This window comes from Apostichopus japonicus, chromosome 17 (assembly GCF_037975245.1).
Source record: "Apostichopus japonicus isolate 1M-3 chromosome 17, ASM3797524v1, whole genome shotgun sequence".
Classification (NCBI taxonomy): Eukaryota; Metazoa; Echinodermata; class Holothuroidea; order Aspidochirotida; family Stichopodidae; genus Apostichopus; species Apostichopus japonicus.
In genome coordinates, this window is record NC_092577.1 from 2,768,380 (window position 1) to 2,792,244 (window position 23,865).

Here is a 23,865-nt window from a genome sequence, read left to right on the forward strand (position 1 = left end):
TAGATATATAGTCACTTTCTCAATGCATATTCACATCTAGTCACCGTCACCAGGACAAGATAAATTACCTAAAACTTGCTGTTGGGTTAAAAGAAATGTACAAAGATGTTTTCCGTATATCAGCCTTTTCTGTGCGAAGGCACGAAGAGTCCTGAAACTACATATGTTTACGTCACGGTCTTCCAAACATTTGGCCCTGCAAAGCTCTGACAAGTTGCATTCCATTATTCTATTGATTGCGACTTTTTCTCAGTTAGTGGAAATAATTAAATGTGATTTTCCTGTTAGAATTGAGTGTGTGTGTTTGTGTGTGGTTATTGGGGGGGGGGGGGGGGCATGGTTTTGTCATAGTCGGTTACACGATGAGAAGGCTACACAATTTAACATTGCCCGCCAGCGGACACTATATGAGACTTTAAACAGCCTTTGTTTATGTTTCAATGAGTAGGCCTATACATAATATGGTTAAGTTGGCAAACTGTGCCTTCCACGCTTCCAAAGACTGTTAAATTTTTGGACAGAGTTGACTGATGAGTATGTATATCATGTTCCCTACCGCTGGGGTGGCGATCCGAGTGTTAAATTCCGTATGGAATATTTTTTATGTATTTCTTTATGCCGCATGCGTTACGTTTGTCGTGGATATGTTAACTTGCATTGTTCTTGGTGATGTGGGCCTGTACCTTCATGTTATACCTGGTATAGACGGGTAGATCAGTTGTGGGTAGTCATGTCATGAACAGGAACACCTTAACTCTTAAAACATGTTATTATTTTGTTATTATCAATTCGATAGACTCTATTCTATTCCCGCAGTTGAACAGTAGGTTGACCCAAGTATGCTACCGAGTGTTAATGGTAATTCATGGTCAAACTTGTCATCTTTCATTTTAGCCACCTTCGTTAGGCCCTTCCCTCGAAGCATTTTTCTTCACTAACTGAACCCCTTGAAGATCGGTGATAATGTCCGCGTAGGTCAGAACCTCCACTATAGAATCTCAGTTATGTACATACTATAGTACAGTTATAGAATGTTGCGTATCACTTCATGGAGGTCTACCCTACCGTGCTTGGCCGTTCCTTAAAATCTTTACACAACAGTTCTGTTCAAGGGTCATCAGTATTTGCCCAAAGTTGCTAAAGTTCTTGTAGTTTGCAAATGTCGGCTGCATTCGGCCTTCCTTGAAATGAAGTTTCTGGTCCACAATACTAAACTGAGTTTGGACAGCGTGGGAAATACTGGAGAAAATGCTATTATTTCATTCGTCGTAGCTAATTTAAAAGAATAATGTAGAGCAATTTATTCGTCAAAATAAATATTTTTTAATTTTTAAAAATCCGACAAATTATTTTAATCGATGAAAAAACGCTTTTGTTCCAAGATAATTATAGAAAGTGAATCCTATCGAGTAGTGATCTGGCAACGTTACACAGCATTTCGCATAACTGCTGTCATTGCTGTTTCATACATCGAGCCAAATTAGTTTGCAGAACAACATCAGTACAGGCCAAACGTCTTCTAGAACAGAAAAATAATAATACAGACGAAACTTTCGCTTTTGCCACCATAAATCATCATGTCGGGTGCACTATTTGGACACTCTAGCGTTCCTGGGAGGGCACCAAGTAAGAATCTCGTGGAGTTTAGGGCTGGTAAAATGCATCTGAAGGGAACAACCGTCACTCCAGACAAGCGCAAGGGGCTATTGTACGTTTACCAGGCCGACGATTCCTTGATCCATTTCTGTTGGAAAGATCGAACCAGCGGTGTAGTAGAAGATGTGCGTATTTCTTGTTATGTTTCAAATCATGTTTAAGGGACGGCATAGCTGTCAAATACCCCGCGTTATTGAAACTTAACCAAAATAGGTGCTACGGGCTACGAGGTAAAAGTGGATGAAAGAATGACTTTGTAGCCCGTTGGCTCGTAGCTACGAGGTAAAAGTGGATGAAAGAATGACTTCGTAGCCCGTTGGCTTGTAGCCAGTTTACTTAAAAACAAGGTTAGGGATAGGGGTTAGGGATAGGGTTAGGGGTAGGGTTAGGGAACTTCTGACTTCGTAGCCCGTTGGCTCGTAGCCACTAAATTCTTCGGAGTAATTATAGAATACAGGGCCACTCGATGATACTATCTGAGCATCCGGATGCGCGGATGCTCAGTCTCACCCCAGTACGTATGTGAGTATAAAATGTCAAAGTCCCAGTTCTTTCTTTTTGAGCGGATGCGTGGATGCGGAGTGTCCTTCCCTAGTACTTCTGTGGTGGAATTTTAGAGGGCGTCACACATGTACGGATGCCTTTTAAGAACGACACACTATTGATGTGGAATATCTTCGTACATACGGGACTTTCAGTATTGGAAATACGTGATGGTATATGTCGAAACTTTTCGAAAATTGTAAGTCCATTCCTAGTACTCCCGGGGTGGATGCGCGGATGCGCGGATGTGGAGTCAAAATGAAATACGTGATGGTATATCGTATATGGGGAAACTTTCGAAAATTATCTAAGTCCTTTCCTAGTAGCATGGTGACTTCGAAGTTCGGACACTTAAGACTTAAAACACCCCAAAACTAAATCTTCTGGTCTAAATCACCAGAAAATATACTTCATATGGTGGGAGAATTGTGTTATAGCACGATACACGGCCAAACTTTCTTTCCTGCAAACTGTTTTCACGTTGTTTTCCAAGAAGATTCTTCGTGATTGTGGAACTGGTATTTCTTTGCTAGAGTATTGCGAAGTTCGGACACGCAACCCACAGTGTGGCGCTGGTGATAAAATTGGTGGCGCAGTTGCTTTTTCAGTAATATAACAGACTTCATAGATCTCCGTCATTTTATTGACTAATATGTAAGTAATTTCTTGCACACGGGCCATTTTGGAGAGAAAATAACTGTAGCTTCGTACTTTTTGGTGAAATTTGGCTCTTCCTGTCAGTTGTCTTTTTAAAATCGTGTATTTCTTAGGGTGTCCGAACTTCTCAGTATGCCGAACTTCGCACTACTGACTATACTCCCGAGGTGGATGCGCGGATGCGCGGATGCGGAGTCAAAATGAAATACGTGATGGAATTTTAGAGGGCGTCATACGTGTACGGACATGTACAGACACACCGCGCATCCCCGCATCCGGATGCTGGGAAGAGTTAATGAATGGCCCTGTATTCTATAATTGTACCAATTCTTCAACCCCTATTCCAACACTTCTGACTTCGTAGCCCGTTGGGTTTACTTAAAAACAAGGTTAGACCCAGTACAGAAGCCCGTTGCATGTCGCCCCAGATCCCCACGTTCCCGTTGGATGTCACCCCACATCTTCAGGCTTTACTTTCCTATATAGAATGACTGCGTAGCATGTTGGTTCGTAGGCAACAGAAACAAAACCGGACCACGTAACCCGTTGGATATCGCCCGTGTTACAAGTATATATGCATTGTACATTCGAAAAAAGGGAAAAAAAATGTTTAAGTCCAATAATCTTAACAATTTTATAATAGCGCCATTTACTCAAGCACATTATAAGACTGCGTTGGCTGTTGTTCGTCTCCGTCAAAACCACAATCTCGGATCCAGCGGGGTATTCTGCAGCTACTCCTAAGGGACCTCATACACTTATGACAGATATGTGATGTAAATTCTTTCTGATAAGAAGGAGGGAATGTGAGATGAGCTCATCAGTCATCACACAGTAATGACTAAATATCGTTAATGTAGCCTTGCTGTAACGTTATGTATTACTATTAGTATTTTTAGGCTACGCTGGACTAGCCTAGGCTACTGATAATGTTACACTTGTTGGGGAATGAGTTCGAAGAAACAATGATGGGCTAGGCTTAGATTGCGACAAAAATATTGCAGATTCAGCAGCATTGCTGTATTATTTAGCTGTATTAATGCCCTTTGTGTTTGAAGCCTAGCCTAGGCTACTAGTACTTCTTGTTTCAGAGGTTGATCATGTCCATTATCTGTCTGTTTTAATAAAAAGATTGTATTCCTTTTCCAATTGTAAGCAAGATAAATCTGTTGTTGTAGTTAGTTCATTATTTTATATCCTCTTTCAGGATCTCATTATATTTCCGGATGACTGTGAGTTTAAGAGGATTCAACAGTGTACAACTGGTAGAGTTTACCTCCTCAAGTTCAAATCTAATGCTCGCAAGTTTTTCTTTTGGCTCCAGGTAAATGTTTCTTCTTTACAATACATGAGTCCATTCCCATTTGTTTAATTTCTCCCTGTCTTTGATTCAAGTTTTTTCCCACCATGCCCCAAAATTTGAGCTTTTTTACTGGCTAAATGCCAGTGAATTTTGCTGTTTGCTAGTAGACAAAAATAGTCATTTCTTTCAGTAGACATTACGTACATTAAAAGTGTGATAGGCCTAAGTCCTTAATGACATATCAGTCAAAGATTTATTTCAGTACCTACCATAAGCCCAGTATTACAGCTTATTATCAGCAAGTATTATTGGGCTGCTCTCTAAAGTCATGTACAGCATTTGATGTGTTTTGTAATTCAGCAAACTACCAGTCAGAACTTGATTTTAACCAGCAGATATTTTGCAGTACTGGTGTTAGCTAGCAAGTTACCAAAATATGTATAGTACAGACAGTTCTTTATTAATGTGATGTTTGCAATGCCATACAGAATGAATTATAACTTAAACCCTGATATGTATATTGAAGCATGTAGTCACAGAATGCTTCAATGAAAACTGTTTATATTGTAGCTGATCTTTTCACAGCGCAATACAGGCTGTACACAGTATTGGGCTAAAACTATGGAACTCTCTTCCTAGTCACATTTAGGGCAGTAATTCTCTATGTTCCTTCAAGAAAACCTGTAAACACTACCTAATAAATAATTGTGTATAATTAACAGGCTGCCTTTGTTTTTTTTTTGTGTTTTTTTTCTATCTCTCTGTGCTGTCTTAATTATTTCTTATTTAAAAAAAAATAATAATGGTTTTGCCTCCATTATTTGTCTCTCCTATTTAGATAAAGGAGGGCTCATGCATATAAGCTCACCTGAGCTTCTTTCTTTAGAGTTCCTACCAATGTATAATTCATTTATTGCACTGCTTGAATGCTTTTTTACTTTACCAGTTTTGATTTATATAAAATGTGTTAGAAACTCAACTCATTTATCACGACCATATGTATGTAAAATTCATGTCTTTAATCGCTTCTAGGAACCAAAAACTGACAAAGATGAAGACAACTGCAAAAAGGTGAATGAGACACTGAACAATCCCCCGGCTCCAGGCTCTAGCTTGGGTGGAGGCCTTGGCGGTGGTCGTGGCGGCCTCCCAGCAGAGTTGGCAGGATTAGGGGCGAGTCTAGGTAAAAGTCAACACCGTTTGATCCTTCTTTTGTTTACTGGTTTTATTCATCTTAATTTATACTTTCTATTTTGGATTCTAGCTTAAATTTAAACTTTACAGTCTTATTTGGGGTTTTTATGCTGTTAATAGGATTTGGTTTAAAGTTGAACTTTTCGATTGAATTTGGGTTAAGATCTGCAACTCTGAAGTAGAAATTTTTCTAAAATGGTGGTGGTATTATTCAAATGTTGACCTTGTGTACAGTTAAATGATAATCCAATTATGTTTCTTTTTGTCATAAGGTATGGAGCAAATCCATTTAAAAATGCCACATCAATCTATCTTTAACAAAGTATGGAGCAAATCCATTCAAACATTCCACCTCAATCTATCTGTTTCTCCTTCTAATTTTTTCTGTATCAGGTGACAGTGGCCTGCAGAGCATGCTGGGTAATGTTGATCAACAGCAGCTGATGCAGTTGCTAGGCAGCAGTGGAATGGGATTGGGTGAGTTTTCCTCCTTAGTGTTAGTTAAATTACACAAGTTTTGTGTTATTAAAATGTTATAAATGCTCAATAATAATAATCATAAGTTGATCCAGGATTTTATAAAGAAGGGGCAGGGAATGTGTGGGCCTGGATTCTTTGAAGCTGACTGCTAGGTAGGGCTGTAGGACTCTGTGAATGGTTCCAAATTCTAGCAAGTGTATTGTCATGTGTTTGTTCTTCTAAAGTGTGTTAAGACACACACAAAACTGAAGGCCTGTTATTTCTATGAACATATTTGTTGATTTGAACTGTTTTTAAAACCACCAGTAAACTGTATATTCTTTTATTGTATATCTATGACAGGTGGCCTTGGATTGGCCGGTCTGTCGGGTCTCACTCCCCAGCCAACATCGTCCTCCCCATCTGCGGCCAAGCCACCTGCATCCAATGCCACGTAAGTATCAAGAAAAAAACTACTGCTGAATACTCATTCAAAGTAAGATGGGTTTCAATCCTGTCAAGCGAGACGCATGATTTCTTTTTGCAAAATTCAAAGTATTTTTTATCCAATGCCATCTTTCTTTCTTTCTTTGAAATGTAGATGCACCCTCTCACCCTCTACCCCCCCCCCCCTCCTAAAACAGTCAGCCCTGATAAAAATCTAAGATGTTGTCAAGTATTGTAACCTGGTTATGAAACGTCGATGGGGACCACACATCTTAGATGATGAATAGAAGGAACTCTTTCCATCTTAATAAATGTTTATCCCTAGCTCCTAGGTGCCTCATTGGACATCAACATCCTAAGAGCTTTGCATATTATGTTTATTCTTGGTAACTTAGAAACTCATATGTGTGTATCTCTCTGTTTGTGTTCAAAACTTGAAAAGCCAGAATACCTTTAATTCAAATATGCAAAGCAGTTCCCATTTGCTAAATAATAAAGTGCTCATCCAAGTCAGAATAATAATGTCATAGTTAATGTTGCAGAAGGTTACTTATTATGCTAGATCTTGTCCAAAAAATTCAGAATGGTGCCTTGTGACTTTTACCTCTGTATTTACCCCTTTATGCAGCAGTATCCCTTCTCCATGTCAGGTTCTTTGCATTCAGACAATTTTCGGTTTTTCCTGATCTCTTCTCGAATCAAAAAGGATTTTAACTGCAATGTTATTCAAAAAAGCAACAACTGTCTCTGTTTTGAGACATCAGAATGAGAGACTTCATTTAATCATTTGGCTCAGTTGCCATAGAAACATCTATCTCCCTCTCCATCACTAGTTTGTTGTATGAAGGTGTATGGATAAAAGTTGTCCTGAATTGTTAGATTAAAATGATCTTAATAGTATATAGTATATAGCTGAGGCTAAATACCAGCTCAATACAGCTCGCTGTGTGGGTATGAGATTGGAATCTTTGTAGAATTTAAGAGCGACATAAACTCGATACATGGGATGCTATGTAAGAACACGCACACTGTCGGTGAACGACATGGCACCTGTATTTCAGTTGGCCAAACTCTCTCTATATAGAAATATAAACTATAGAATATAATATAAAATGTAGATATATAGACCTTTAGAAATATATTACTTGAGGGCATCTGGTGAGAAGTGCATTATCAGAGTTAACTAACCACATTGCTCTACTTTATACATTGCTCTACTTTATACAACCGTATCGAACTTCATTAATGTTCTTGTCGACAGCGCAAGTACCAGAACTGCCACTACTACGTCCAACACCACGACCCCCACACCGACCCCTACCGCTAACCCCACCCCGACCCCAACCACCAACCCCACCCCGGCACCAGCACCGGCCGAGGCGGCAGCGGCTGCTTCCTCCATTCAGTTGAGTGACTTGCAGAGCATCCTGAGGAACATGAACAGTAAGTTATTAATCAGCTGCTAAAGGCTTCAGTCCCAACTGATTCCTTCTGTTTTTAGGTAGAAAGTAGAAGTATACTGCTACTGTTGTACTGTAACAGTGTGTATTAATGATATACAGTAGATTGATACAATGGGTGTTTCTGGATGATTCAACAGGGGGTCAGATAGAATGGAAAACAAGTCTGTGATCAGGGTCTGATATATTGCCAGCACTGGGTGGGTCAGGGTGTGCAGTGGGGTTGGGGGCGGGAGAGAAGGACTGTACAGCATTTGTGGACACTGTAAGGTGATGGACCCTACAGGTTGTGCATACCACCCTACAGAAAGATTCATCAGAACGAAGTGTGCAAGCTTTAAAGCGATGCACTGAATAAAATCGACGGTAGAGAGTGATACGTTAATAGTATACTTCCAGGTAACCTTGTTAGTAACTCTCACATTAGTGACATGTTACCACACACTAAATCACTGGGTAGCAGGGAATTAATTTTGTGATCGGAATTGGTTTAGCACTTCTGAAGGTTCTGAACAATCCCTTGCAAAGCACTACGGTGTAAAAAACAAATATCTTTGTTATATATTATTATTATTATTATGCATCTTTGCGCTTGTGTTGTATTGCATTTTGCATTAATTTCTGGGTAGAGGTCATAGTAGGGTCAGTGCAGAATCTCGGCTGGAGCCAAAACTATGACCATGCTAAGAGCATTTGAAGTGGGAATGTGCTTTTCTAAATTTAAAATAAAGTTCTTGAAAGCATTTTGGTGCGTTTAGCTGTGCTGTAATATTAGAAGAACAAATGTGACAACCACTGAGGTAAATACTATGTCATTAATATCAACATGAAATGTGGACAAAAGTGTAATCTTTGCAGTGTAAACCATACTGCAGGAATAAAAACATTTTTTCCTTTTATGTTCCGATATTTCTTCCTTTCTTTCCTTTAACTTTCTTGCCTATTCAATATGAAAATCATCAGTCTATTATAAAATGGTATATTTGATATTTCATTCTCAACAGTACCGACCGACCAAACACCTCAAGCTAGTGGTAAGTGTCTATTCACCTTTGTATTACTTCTGGCAAATTGAGGAAAGCTTATCGATGAAGCAGACGCTTTGTTGGGTCTGATAACCAGAAACAATGATATGCATCTGTATTTATGCCTGTATGGTAGAGAAAAACTTACTGCGCACAGGCCCTATGAGGGGAATGCATCAGAGGGCCTCGATGAGGGGCCTGGAAAATATTTACAGGGTGCTGGGAAAACATAGAGGGGGCTGGGAAATATAGAGGGGGCTGGGAAAATATAGATAGGGCTGGAAAAATATAGAAAGGCTGGGAAAATATAGAGGGGGCTGGGAAAATATAGAGGGGCTTGAATAATATAGATGGGGCTGGGAAAATATAGAGGGGCTGGGAATATATAGATAGGATTGAGAAAATATAGAGGGGGCTGGGAAAATATAGAGGGGGCTGGGAAAACGGGGCTGGGAAAACAGGGGGCTGGGAAAATATAGAGTGGCTGAGAAAATATAGATAGGGTTGGGAAAATATAGCAGGGGCTGGGAAATAAAGAGGGGGCCGGGAAAATAGAGGGGGCTGAGAAAATATAGATAGGGATGGGAAAATATAGCAGGGGTCGTGAAAATATAGATAGGGCTGGGAAAATATAGCAGGCGCTGGGAATAAAGAGGGGGCTGGGAAAATAGAGGAGGCTGAGAAAATATAGATAGGGATGGGAAAATATAGCAGGGGTCGTGAAAATATAGATAGGGCTGGGAAAATATAGCAGGAGCTGGGAAAATATAGAGGGGGCTGGGAAAATATAGAGCGGGCTGGTAAAATATAGAGGGGGCTGTGAAAATATAGATAGGGCTGGGAAATATAGCAGGGGTTGGAAAAATATAGAGGGGGCTGGGAATATATAGATAGGATTGAGAAAATATAGAGGGGGGCTGGGAAAATATAGAGCGGGCTGGTAAAATATAGAGGGGGCTGGGAAAATAAAGAGGGGCTGAGAAAATATAGATAGGGCTGGGAAAATATAGCAGGGGTTGGGAAAATATAAAGGGGGTTGGGAATATATAGATAGGATTGAGAAAACATAGATAGGGCTGGGAAAATATAGCAGGCGCTGGGAATAAAGAGGGGGCTGGGAAAATAGAGGAGGCTGAGAAAATATAGATAGGGCTGGGAAAATATAGCAGGAGCTGGGAAAATATAGAGGGGGCTGGGAAAATAAAGAGGGGCTGAGAAAATATAGATAGGGCTGGGAAATATAGCAGGGGTTGGAAAAATATAGAGGGGGCTGGGAATATATAGATAGGATTGAGAAAATATAGAGGGGGGCTGGGAAAATATAGAGCGGGCTGGTAAAATATAGAGGGGGCTGGGAGAATTAAGATGGGTCAAGAATAATGTATTCTCATGTTCCTAATATATACTTACGGAAGAATGAAATTGCAAATACTGTTGCATAATTGTCCCAGTGCCCTATTTGGTCCTCGATGCCTCTTAGATGGGCACCAAAAATGATATCATAAAACTCAACCATTTCTCTTATTGAGCAAAAATTAATCATTTACGGATATTTTCATATTTAATATTTCTTACCTCACTATCATGTTTACATAAAGAGAGACCATAAAGTTTTAAAACATTTAAATTTAAAAAACTTAAATATAATGAAAGATAAATGAATAATGTTCCAATCATCAATATCTGTAAAGAATGAAGCTTCAAGTGTGGAAAACCTATTTTCTTGAATCCTTCATTAAAATGTTAGGAAGAAAGTTGACATGTTTCTCTATTCTAATATACAGTGTTCTATTTCCGTTAAAAATGGTAAATTCATAAAAAAAAATTAAAAAAATAAAGTAAATGCTATAGCAACAGTTCGTTTGTCATGCAACATTGCAATTAGAAATGAAATACTTTGAGTGTAGCGGGAGAAAATCGAGAGGATGTTTAGCATCATCTGCGACAAAAAAACTTGTATTTTCAACGGTCCAGGGAGTATTAAGACAAAAGTCAGATTTTTATGTCCAATAAAACAAAAGACTGGCATGTGGCTTTTATCTACGACTGATGCCAAACAAAAGAAAATAGCAGGAAAAGATACTTTCACTATCTCAAATGTTAGAAGTAATTCTTCAAATTGACGTGACTCTCTCTTAAGAGAGAAAATATTGAAACTTTTAAGATATTTCTAGACAACGTTACTCATGGAAAGTAAAACATAAAGCAGTTTAGTTATAATGTGTTTTGTCAAGGATAGCGCATTCAATTTGTGATGCTAGGCTGAAACCGGTACTCCAACACCCGAATAATTAATCAACATTCTGCTCTCCTGTATCTATTCTCTCTCCCTCCATCACCAGTCGATTTTGCTCAAGTCTTGACGTCCGACGTCATGGCCCCCCTCCTCGAGAACGAACGGTTCCAAGAGCAACTCCTGCAGCACGCCCCCGAGGGTGAAAACTTACCCAGGGATCCTCAGAGGCTCCGCGAGACCATTCACTCGCCCCAGTTTCAGCAGGTGAGAAATAAATCGATGGTTCAACTCGGTGGTCGACAATGGAACACTTTTATCTCAAAGAGAGCCAAATATTTCATTTCATTTATTTGTTTCTTCACAATATAAATACAGAGAAGTTAACTAAGTGACAAAACATATCAATAACAGCAAAAATCGTGAAAGGAAGCACTCCAAAAAATCCAGAGGGCTTGTCTAGTAGAGCGCTCCCATAAGTAAATAGAGAGAACAATACAAGAAAACAGTAACACTTATATCCACCCACATACCAACTAAATACGTATAACCCACCACCCACAATACATATATACACATATGTATACATACACAATTGAATATAATCACACCCGTCCGTTGGAGACCCCACGTCGATATTTTGTTCCAAATTTGAGAAGCGGTCGATTTGTGTATTTTAAATTGCAACTGGTTTTCTGGAACGTGGGATGAGAATAGGGTGGGCCTGTGATTACATCGGATCGGGTCAGGTCGGGTTCGTCGAAAGCTCCACTATCGTTGATTTATCCAATGAAATGCGATACATTGGGAGTGAATTCTCAGGTGTCATAGTCTTCTGTGTTCAAGGAATGTCATCGAAGGGTTCACGTGTTTAGCAGAAATATTAATATCCCTTTATTCAATGATGTGTATTTTATATTAAAAAGAAAAAACAATGAAAACTCTTTTGTTAAATCAATTAATCAATTAAATCATATCACTCTGACGTTGCCAGGCGCTTTCATAATTGTTCTCTTCTCTCTCGCTTTATTAAAGGCAATGAGTATGTTCACCGCAGCATTTCAGTCTGGACAACTGGGCCCTCTCATTGGTCAGTTTAACCTGGGAGCGGAGGCAACAGAAGCAGCTAACAGAGGGGGTAAGTCGTATATATTGAAGGGCAAGAAGTGTTGATGATCTTATAATTATGATCTCTAAGCCGGGCTCGCTCTGCCCAACCAAAGAAGGCTGACCAAGATGCAACTCGACTGTCATTCAGGACCCAGTATTCTGTGGAGGTCAAGACCCATCCAGCAATTCCATCAAATGACCTCCCCACGCTGAACGACTATTAATACGCTGGTCCTGCGTGGGTGAAATCCAAAATGACTGTTCTTACATATGTTGAAACTGGGCGGTTATAGTCGTGAAAGTCTGAACACTGCAGGACCGTCCCCAACTACCAGTCGGCAAAAAACACTGCATTTTGAGTTTCTTCTGTCTGTTTGTCCATCTGTCTGTTTGTCCATCCGTCTCTTTTGAACGTGTCTTTGGTGCACTTTCGTGTCAGTTAGCTGCTGAAGAAGATCCTGCCAGGATTGAAGAAGCATCAGTTTACCCTTACTTTGACATATTATATTTTACCTACACAGAGCTTTTTGAAGTAGAATAAGCAGTTATTTGACCTTTTTTATTTAAATATTTTTTTATCTCTGTTGAACTTTGTTAGATTTGGAAGCTTTTAGTAAAGCACTTCAGGGAGCAGAAGGAAGTAAGGAGAGTGGAGGCAAGAAAACGGAAACTGAAGACAAGGACGGCAAAAGCCAGAAGAAAGATGAAGATGAGGATGATGAGAGCATGCAGGTGGACTAGAGGGATGATAGTGCTGCTGCATCAATCTCTCATTAGTTTTCTCATCTTTTTTCCTTGTCTTTTTTTTGCCTGTAATTCACCTGCAAAATTAATCCATAATGTTAGCTTGTTGAACTTGGTCAGTTAATTTCAAAAAATGTTACTCAAAACCTACGTATTAGTGTATTGTCTGTTTTTTAATTCTTCATTTTTGGTTGGTTTGTTTGTTGTTGTTTTTAAAACAATATGATTGCAATATGTCACAATGTGACTCCATTGCCGAACAGTTTGTCATGTTGTGACTCCATTGCAAAACAGTTTGTCATGTTGTGACTCCATTGTAGAACAGTTTGTCACGCTGTGACTCCATTGCAGAACAGTTTGTCATGTTGTGACTCCATTGCAAAACAGTTTGTCACGCTGTGACTCCATTGCAGAACAGTTTGTCATGCTGTGACTCGACCTTACAATTATTCACCAAAGGAAAGATGAATTAGCGAGGAATTTCGTTCCACGTACAGATTTCTCTGGTCCAGGAGACTGTGTCTTGTTGCTAGTGTCAGTCACATCTGATAAGTTTACTCAGTAGCATTCAATTTTTGTTCCATCTCCTTCATCATTTGAAAAGAACCCTGAGGAGTCAAGCTATCGAATTGTGAGGTAAAATGCAATTCTGAGATTGAATAGTAATAACAACAACAACAAGGCAAAAAACAAAGACGCATACAGACCTGCTTATAAGAGAGTCTGCTGTGTGTTCAGTTGAAAACCTTGCAGTTGACCTGTTAACTGCCCCCGCCATTCCGATTGGATAGCGAAGGCAATTTCAGTCTACGTTGCCGTAAGAAGAGTTTTTGTTGCCCGCTCAGTTCTTAATACAAGGCATGTGACGAAAGGTATTATATACAAAGTGGCTATTCTTTCGACTAGTCGTAACAATAATTCCCTTCTGCGCATGCACAGTTGCTATTTTTACGAGTAGGAGTACTATCTTTACGACCAGGAGAAACAGTAATTTCCGGTTAGGGTTAGGTTTAGGGTTATGGTTGGATTGAGGGTTAGGGTTACCCCTACGACATGCGCAGTTGCTTTATTTACTTTGAATTCGCCGATGTTGTAAGAATAGTTTATAAATAATTGTTACGACTAGTCGTAAGAATAGCCACGGTCTATTATATATAACCCTGCAGGCTGTTCATTCTGACTTTCTATCTCTCTCTCTGTGGAATAAATTTTTGCTAGAATGTAAAGCTCTAATAAATTTAAAACTCAGAATATGTCTACAATTAAAAATCATTTATCCTTTCCCTCTTGATTTGTCTTCTCATTATCCTGATGGGCTTCAGATTATCAATCCCAACACCCCCGCCCCAACATCCCCCCCCTGGATCTTGAGAGGTATTTCAGGGGTGATGATCCTGGTGTAGTACAAGACTGTCTATGGCTTTTTGAGTACTTAGCAATTAGTGAATTATTTTCAGTTTTTCCAAGAATCTCATTCTTCCCCAACTGAACCATTTCCCCCGACTGACGATGGGAGGGTCCGTCGACCCCCCCCCTCCCTCCCTCCCCATCCCCCACTTGTGCCCACAACTGCACTGAATCAAATATAATAAAATATCGTTCCTCTTCCATTAGAGTATTGTTTCATAACATTTTCCACTCTTTTGGTAATCCTTTGTCTTCGAGCAAACTTTTGCACCTTTATTTAACCAGCTGTGTTTGAAATTATTCTTAAAGGAAAACGTGTTTTGTCTCTGGCTATAGCATCGCACGCCCTCTCCAAACCCCATCCCGACCCACACCGCATCCCCTCCCTGCCTTACTATAGAACCATACAATTATAGATGATATATCATTTTGACTATATACCAAAGGGTCTGTATCCATCACATTCGGGATGCTGGGTGGGATACGGGGTAGGTCATTCCTCTTCTCTGCTAGATTTTCCTCTTCCCTTCCCTCCCCCTCCTCGACCTACCCAACGAATAAGATGCTCAGTCCTAAATGAGTTTGCCTCCCCCCTAAGCTGATTGTAATGTACCATCGGCATATTGATTTATTATGCACAAACGTAGGACATTTGCACCAAACTTCAGCCTTTCAGAAAGGTACCATTTTATTAAAGGTACCTGATAATTAACTCTACATAGCTAAGTATCAAAAAACTTCAACACAAGTGAAGTTTAATATAATACACTATGTGTAGTCACCATAATGCAAACAACAGTTTCAGATGGGGCCAGGGCGGCGATTTGTTTCAAATATTGGGGGGTACATTTGCCTGGGTGCAGGCGCGTAGCAACTTCATCTCCAAAATTGTTAGCGCGCTTCGTGATATTTTGTATAGGCCCTATCTACCAAATTTCATTACGGATGCGGTCCGTCTCGTGGGAGCAAATCAGACCTGGATAATGGTGGGGACGCGTATCTGTTCTCTGATACTATCTAAGCGGAGCGCGACCATTGGTTCGCGCGTAGCGTACAAGATTCTTTTGGGAAAATATACCTCCCAGATCGCCGGAAATAACACTTCCCAGACCCAATGATGCTCCAAAACCTCCTTAAATTTGAGATCTCATGGCTTAGAAATTTAAGTTGGGGGAAACACATGGGCGTCTGCAGAAAAAAAAATCAGGGAACAAATAATCCAAGTAGACTTTTGTATACGATGGGTTTGGGGTCCTCTCCCAGAAAACAATTATAGACTGCCGCAAATGCGATTTCCGTCCTATATTTAATAACTGTGGATAAATGTAATAAAATGAGAACTGCTGCATGTTATTTGCACAATGCTGGATCAAACTGCGCCAAAGTTAACTACAGGGAAATTTGCAATGCAGCGTTTGGTCAAGACAAATTAGTTGGGACACGGTATATCATGTCCCCACCACTAAAAAAGTTGGGTGTGGACGCCTCCCGCTGTCCCCACCAGGATCTGCGCCCATGGTCCGTCTAGCTAATTCATTTCTAAAATAAGTAAAAACTACTCTCGGTGAAAGTCTGTGTCGTTTTTTGGTGATATTTAGTAACAAATTGTGACACGGTTAGACATGCGCGTAGCGAGGAATTTGCCAAGGGAGGGGCGAAGCCTATAGACAAACTATCTAAGCGTGGCGCCACCATGAGTTGGCGCGAAGCGTAAAAGAAAATTTTGGGAGAAAATGCCCCCAGATCGCGGGAAATTGCACTTCCCAGGCCTTGTAAGTTGCATCTATGATTTGGATAAATAATCTCACGCATTATTTTCTATTTATAGCCACAAAAAACTATGCCACCAAATATTGGGGGATATTAGATACTATATCCCCCCACCTAAAATATTGGGGGGACATGTCCCCCCCCCCCATGATCGCCGCCCATGGATGGGGCAGGGTTGCCCGGGGGTAGAGGAAGGGAGGAGTAAGGCTAATGTTCAGAAGTATAGTGTCCACGTTTCAAGTAGTTGCTGACAAAATAATTCAACCCTTTCCCTCTCCGCCATCATAAGATAAGACACTGGTTGGATAAAGTTAAACGGGTTACTGTTTATCTTGCCGACAAGATTCGTGTTTCGCTGTAGCGCCCTCTCTTTGTCTGCTCTTAAGACCATGTCCCAATCATTCCCACTTTCTCCTACCCTTCTTTCCTCTCCGCCTCCCACAATTCACTCTAAATGACTATTGTTGGTCGAGCTATCAGTAATATGTTAGGGAGAGCTTATTCTCTTATTTTTAATCTGCAACTATTTATTTCATTTATACCGCAGATTTGAAAAATATCCTATCTAACTGCTGTTATGCATTTCTATTACACTAAATAATCATTTAATACGTTCAACGCATAGTAGTTTAGTATAACAATTTAAATTGCTTTTCATCTCAATCTTGAGGAGACTTTAGTGATCTTTGAGAAAGAAAGTGCCCAATACAACAATGGGGTTAAAATAAGTTTGACAATTTTTTTTTGCAAAGTGCTTGTTTGCTAAACTTTTGCTTCATTAAGCTGGTACAAAGCAGACAAAATTTGCGTTGTTGATAGTTTTTGATAACTATTCATTTCAGTTTTACTGACCAAGTATTACACGCAAGACTAGTTTGAAATTGATCTTCTAGTTACGATATCGGTCTTTAGATGTATAAAGGTGTTGAGGAATTTGTCTGACCGAACACTTCTGAAGGATGTTAGCAAGTACACAAATATTCATATTGTTGTTTATGAAGGTCGAGTAAACAAATTAATTGTCACCAATTCCGCCGGAGTAAAAGTAAAATGCCGTACTTAGGACTAGAAGCTGGTGCAAGCAGTGTATGTGAAAGTGTGACGCTCTTGTTATCAAATATACTTCGGTATAAAATATTTTGATAATCTGTAGTACTACTGAGTCAACAAGTGTTTCCAATGTTGGGAAAGCATATCTAGTCACCGTACTCAATATCATGACCATGCATGCAGTATTTAAGAAGACCTAGCCTGCCCTATTTTTGTATCTGATGTTATACTCATATATTCAGGAGTGTTAGCTCAGTGGTTAACGCCGGTGCCTTGCAATCATAAGGTCCCCGGTTCGGGTCACTCCAAGATTAATGTATGTCGTCCAATTACAGAGTTGTTGACAATTAACAATTCATAATCATGGACGTTAAATATGAAAGTATAGAGACTGACTTCGGTCAGCTTGCGGCTTTGATTAGCCAATGAGGCTTCTTCGCGAGTTCGTGCTTGCAGGAGGATCTAAAATACATACACAAACACATACCAGCCTTCTTTCAATGTAAAGTTCGAGGCTGAAGCATTTTTACTGTTAGTAATGATCAAAAATAATTCCTACGTAAGGAAATCCGAGGTAATGCTTATTCACGAAACCATCCACCCTATTGACCTTTGACCTCTCACTGTCGCGTCATTAACCTTGCCGGTAAAAACAGTGGTCAATTAATTTGATTATCAATCATGTGAAATGCAAATGAGACGCATGAGGACTGAGAATGGGTTATTTTCCAGGATGATTTAGTCTTTTAATTGCAAATTTGAATTTTAGAACACAACAATAACAGTTATTTTAGTCCATTTAGGCGGCATGTGTAGGCGGCATTGCATCACATATGATATTACGCCATCATACACTTATCTGAAATAAAGTGCAATGCAATATTGATATCTCTCAATAACGGAGACCAGACCAGAAGCTGTAAGTTACGTTTGCAGCAGTGTGTATGTTTACACTTGCTACGTGATGTATATTTTGGAAATCGCAGTCTTCGTCAACCCCTTTTTGAGGAGTTGGGGGAGGGGATGTGTGTGGGGGGAGGGGGAGGCATAGGGCTTCTTTAAGCTGCCGATTCATACACTGATTTCTGCTGTACGTTATGGAACCCATCATAAATACGTCATCGAAATATCACCAGTCATGATGCAGCACATGGATCCACATATCATACATATTGTTAAGTGTGATATTGACAATAGCATTATGAACGGTATGACCGTTTCTTACCTCACCCAACCACCTACCAGACATAACCCCCCATTCACACCCCACCCCTCCCGAACCCCTACAGCCCTCGTTATTATCGAATCAGTCGGTAATACGCTGTATATGATTTTTTGCTCTAGCTATAGCTGGTTCCTGTGTTGAACCTTTGACAAAATGTTTCTGGTTTCTAAGCATATAGGCGTACAATTAGTTGGTTCTTTTATTAGTACCATGTCCGAAATAGAATTTATGTGACGGAAGACAATACGTGAGAGCCCGCCCCCCCCCCCCCTCCGCCACAAAAAAACAGTTTAGGTTTTGGCATAATAAGCATTAATAAGCACTCTGGTGCCACCTGTGCTAAAACTGCACCAATCATAACAAATATACATGAAAGGGGTTATTTTTAGTCTGCGAACGATAAGCAGTGTATTATGTTTGACTTTACTATTGTTTAAATTTTCCTCTTTTTCCCCATCATCGTTCAAAACATTAAACCGTCGAACCGTAAACCATTGTCGTTTTGTCTATAGGTGTCTGGAGGGGACATCGGACAGGGATCCAGGGGTGCGGAGGTGTATATCCTTTATTCAATCCCACGTATTCAATATCTTTAAAGTAGATATTAGCACAACTTGCGTGTAAACCGAATAATGCACATTATGGTATACAAATGCCTTACACTATCTTAACCTATACAAACTTAGATATTCCTGTACAAATTTCCGTCGGTATCTACCGATTCTTTCTTTTTACCCACGCCCTCCCCCCCCCCCGCCCCCCCTCCCTCTCTTTCCCAGAAATCATGTGAACGAATTATATTTTGATGGGATTTTCTAGCAAAGACGATATGCTAATTAATCATATATATATATGAAATGAAGTCACCATAAAATGGCTACTTTCAATGTTTTACAACATTATTTATAAGACCTATCTTTTAGTCTGAACTGGTGACATATCGAGTCAAATATAGTAATATTCAGGTCTACATGCAGTCTTCGCCAATTTCGAGTCCTCGTCAATTTCGAGTCCTCATCAATTTCGAGTCACCTTTTCCGAGTTGGAATTCAATACTTTTCGAGGCGGATCCGAGACCGAGTCAAAAAATACCGAGTCCGAGGCGGATCCGAGACCGAGTCCAATAATACCGAGTCCGGAAAGCGCTTGGGGTGGGGGTGGGTGGGCGGGGGATGAGAGTAGAATTCGAATTTCGTACTTCCGCCATAACTAAGGGAGACCAGAATCGCTGACCTTTGACCTGGCGAGTACCTTAATCGTGACGTAAAGTTTGTTGGTAATGATACAGAACATGATTACTGATAGGCGACTTATCCTGTGATATGGATTCTCAATGGGAGGGGAGGGGGGGGGGGGGATCTCCAACCATGCACTGAATAAAACACACCAGGGAAAGAGATTTCTCCTGGAAAGTTGATTACGATTCCGTAATTGACGCTTCTAAAGTCAAAGTTGCGGTGCGTACTTATGGTACAGTGGTACGTTCATTATCTTCAAGACGTACTGTCATGCGTACACCAACTTCAACAAAGTCATGCGGCCTGTGTCTGTTTCATAATTCAGTTATTTATCACATGCACGGTACGGTACTACTATGGCAACATATGCGTATGGAACGCGAAAAGAGTTTGTCGTTAGGTACGACTTTTTTACGTTAGATATATCAGATGTTAGTTCAACAAAAAGTACTCTAGTTTTGACTTTCAGAAACGTCTCACGAACCCCCTGGGATGGACTCACACACCCCCTGTGGGTTCATGCACCCCAGCTAGGGAACCCCTGCTCAACACTGTTGAAATTGTTGATGAGTATTGTAATCTGGGTATGTGATTTTAACTATAACAGTAGATTTACAAAGGCTGTGAATAAACAAGTGAACCAAGCTAGACGTGCCCTTTACAGCCTATTGTGTAAATCTTAGAACCAGACAGTTCCCGCATTACTAGATTTACAAGTTCAGCTTTTTGATCAACTGGTTCTTCCTGTTCTGCTCTATGGATGTGAGATCCGGGGCATTGATAATTTGAGCCAAGTTTCATTTAAAAATTCTGTAAAGAAATTCTTAACATGTATACTCCGAATTGCATGGCATATGGTGAAATTAGGACGTCACAAGCTGATTAATACAATCGACTATAGGCAAGAATGGTTAATTCTTAGTGTAGAATTGTAAATAGCAGTGAGTATCAATTATCGCATATGATGTACAAGTTCCCTTAGGTCTCTCCACGATCAAATTATTTATGCGTCTCAAAGTCAAAAGTATTCTTGACGAAGCCGGAATGTCATATGTGTGGAACCTACCGAACGGGGCCAGCCAAGTTCATTATTCTTCTGACCCATATATTATACCCCAAGATTAAGTAGAGCAGATTAAGTAGAGCAATTACGACTATAGGTGACATGTATCAACAGGATTGGTTTGCCAATGCACAGTATAATTCGCATTGTAAAGTGTATAGAATGTTCAAGACCAACCTTGAATTCAAAAAGTATTTAAACACCCTCGATATCCGAAACCGTAACTATTTGGAGTAAATATCGTTGCTTGCAATACTAATATTCCGCTTATTTCTGGAAGATATATCCAAAAGATATTGTGTTTCATGAGCGGATATGTAATTTATGTATAACAGTAATAAATGAGTTGATGAATTTCATTAGAATTTTCGAGTGCCCAGCCTTTAAGAAAGGAAGAAATCTTTACTTAAAACCGTATGTCAGAACAAGACTCATAGTTCGATTAAAGATGCATGATTTTTTTTTTCAATCGAAGTCTAAACTAGTCTTTATTTCCAATTTAAGTCAGTTTTGTGCTAAGATAATAAAAACCTTCTCGTAATTTTTTGTCACATCAATTGCTAGCGCTTACTGTAGTGCTGGGTGCCACACTTTTCTCATCTTATACTTCACTGAGTTTTTTTTCTTCTTGTATCTCTCTTGTGACTGCCATCTAAATTATGTTATGTGTAATCTCTATAGTAACGGGACAGGAGACTCTAACAAGCATTTGTTTCGTGTTTCTTTCTTCTTCTTTTTTCCTTTTATTTGTGCTTTATTTGTTTTGGTTAAGTTCTGTTTAATTTATGGTTTGGGTTATTGTGTTTTTGGTTGGGTTTGATTTGTTGTGTCTGGTCTGGTTCATGGTATTTGAGGGTAAGAGGGTAAGAATTATTACATGGAAATGATGACTGTGCGGAGTAAACAGTTATAACGCGCCTTTCAAGTCAAATCATATTGTTCATTTTTGATGAGTTAACACTGTATAGACGTAATGAATTGGTATTTACTTTGCAGTTAACAAAGATCCAAGGGGGGGGGGGGTGTGGCCTCAGGCAATGATAAGTATTTCAATCTATTCAGCATGATATATTGTATAAAAAAATCATTTTAGTTTCAACAAAAGAGTATTCATTCGTTTATTATTCATGCAAATGCTTAGCTAGCATTACCAGTTTCAGCAACTTCAAAGGGAATGAGTCAACGGCATATAACGCTAAATAACTCCATTGAAGGAGCGCCGATTGCATTGTTAAACAGGTCAGCCGGGAGATAATTACACAACCGTTACGGGTGTATAACCCTTCTTTGAGTATTTATATTAGCACGACTTTGCGTATAGAGAAACTTACATACCTTATTCATTGTCTAAATACGCATTTGAGTGCAACCATTTGACGTCTAAACATGTTTTTTTTCGATTTGTTTCGCTTCAACGACCCAATGGCTGCACTGCTCTCACTATAACCTCTTATTAAAGACTCCTTTTGCCTCTGCCCCCTTCCATAAAATTTCGCGCCCCTTCTTAAATCAGTCGGTGGAAATTTTGAATTAACTCCCTTCCCCTACCGATTAACCCCCTTGCCCTACCGCGATTAACCCCCTTCCCCTACCGTTCAAATCCTGTGCACGCCACTGACTGACGGTTCACAAACCGATGCTAATATCGTTACCAAACTGCAACTCTGTAGCTTAGGCTACAGAAAGTCCATATATCTGCTGAACGAATGTGATGCTCAGTGAATTATTCATAATAAGGCTTCATTGTCATAGTTTGTCTTGGGTACAGCCACTTCAAATCCCCAAGCTAATATGTCGGTTAAGAAATGTTAATCCATAGAAAACCATGAGGTCGAGTGGGCCAGGGCTTTTATGCCACCGGGTTTATGGGGCACAAGCACGCATACCTATGTGGGGCTCAGATCTACCCACCCCTCCCCCACCCCTCCCTCCACTTGTAGACATAATATTACCCCCTTAAAAAATCCTATTGTACAGTCAATATGACATGTATGTGCGGCAGAAGCTAAAACAAATGAACATTCTTCAACATTGTCTAACGCCAAATATAACACCATTTCGCATCTAAGCGCCCTCTTTGTACCAAAATATCTCACAAGGGTGGGGCCCCTCCTTCAAATTGACGACGTAACATCTAAGCCACCCCCACCCCTCCACATCCCCGCCCCAGCACAAGTATGATGGCTTTGCCCATGCCCTGGAGCGTCATGCAATTAGAGTCAAATTTATTTCTCATCCTACCGTACGGAAGGAAACATATAGGCCTGAAGTAGAAAAATAACATACGGTATAGTATGAAGGGCGTACTAGAAAACTTAATGAGCATTGATTAAAATGAGCGTGGCAGTTGTTGCCTTTACGGAGTAACGGATCACGAATTTTAACAATATGTCGGCGGTAATTTACCGGCAATGCCTTCAGTTAGTTCGAATCCGGCTTAGTTTGATCGCATACGTTGGCAATACAATTAGCAAATCAAAACTTCGCAATTTTTTTTTTTTTTTTAAACTGCTCGTGAAAAATCTGTGAACAAAAGACTACCTACCGTGAGTGATTAACACAGCGTGAATTTATTTAGTGTTGTGGTTATGATCATTGTTTTTATTTTTATTGTTTTTTTTTATTACCATTTATAAGGATTGTTGCTGCCGTTTTTATGGCCTTCAAATCGACCAGAAAAAAACGAAACAACAATTATGTTTTTGAATATTTCTTAAATCTGTGCGTGGGTTTGCATACCCGTACCCCATAGAGAGTTTATTGTACAATAGACCATGGAGCTATAAACAGAATAGACCTACCTATAATTACGGTGCATTCCATGCTTGTAATACTGAACAAAACCTTTCTGGCACCCTGTTTTTTCCTTGAGACCGATGAAAATGAGAAAACACTGTAATTTTCTGCCCTTACTACACTTGATTTGATGGGTCCTAAATTGGCCCCCGCCTGACCCCGAGGTTGAAGAAATAGCTCTAAGAAGATTTTTGTCGTTGGTGCATTAATTAATTAATGCATTTATTCAATCATTTATTTTCTGCAAGTAATATATATATATATATATATAAATATATATATATATATATATATATATATATATATATATATATATATATATATATATATATATATATATATATATATATATATGTTGATACTAGATGAGACTAGTGGAACACTAGTAGTTGTTACTCGGAGTTTCACGCGTTATAGCGATCTTCAGACAACATTTATATATATATATATATATATATATATATATATATATATATATATATATA

The 23,865-nt window shown here is 39.6% G+C and overlaps 1 protein-coding gene across 1 annotated transcript; it reads left to right on the forward strand.

Moving 5' to 3' along the window:
- Positions 1–1,472: 1,472 nt before the first annotated feature.
- LOC139954858 (proteasomal ubiquitin receptor ADRM1-like) lies at positions 1,473–14,082 on the forward strand. Its single transcript, XM_071954826.1, has 10 exons — positions 1,473–1,781; positions 4,064–4,180; positions 5,192–5,342; positions 5,747–5,830; positions 6,176–6,266; positions 7,521–7,702; positions 8,724–8,753; positions 11,087–11,244; positions 12,013–12,115; positions 12,686–14,082. The coding sequence occupies exons 1-10, from the start codon at positions 1,578–1,580 to the stop codon at positions 12,826–12,828; spliced, it is 1,263 nt and encodes a 420-aa protein (XP_071810927.1). The 5' UTR covers positions 1,473–1,577; the 3' UTR covers positions 12,829–14,082.
- The last annotated feature ends 9,783 nt before the right edge of the window (positions 14,083–23,865 follow it).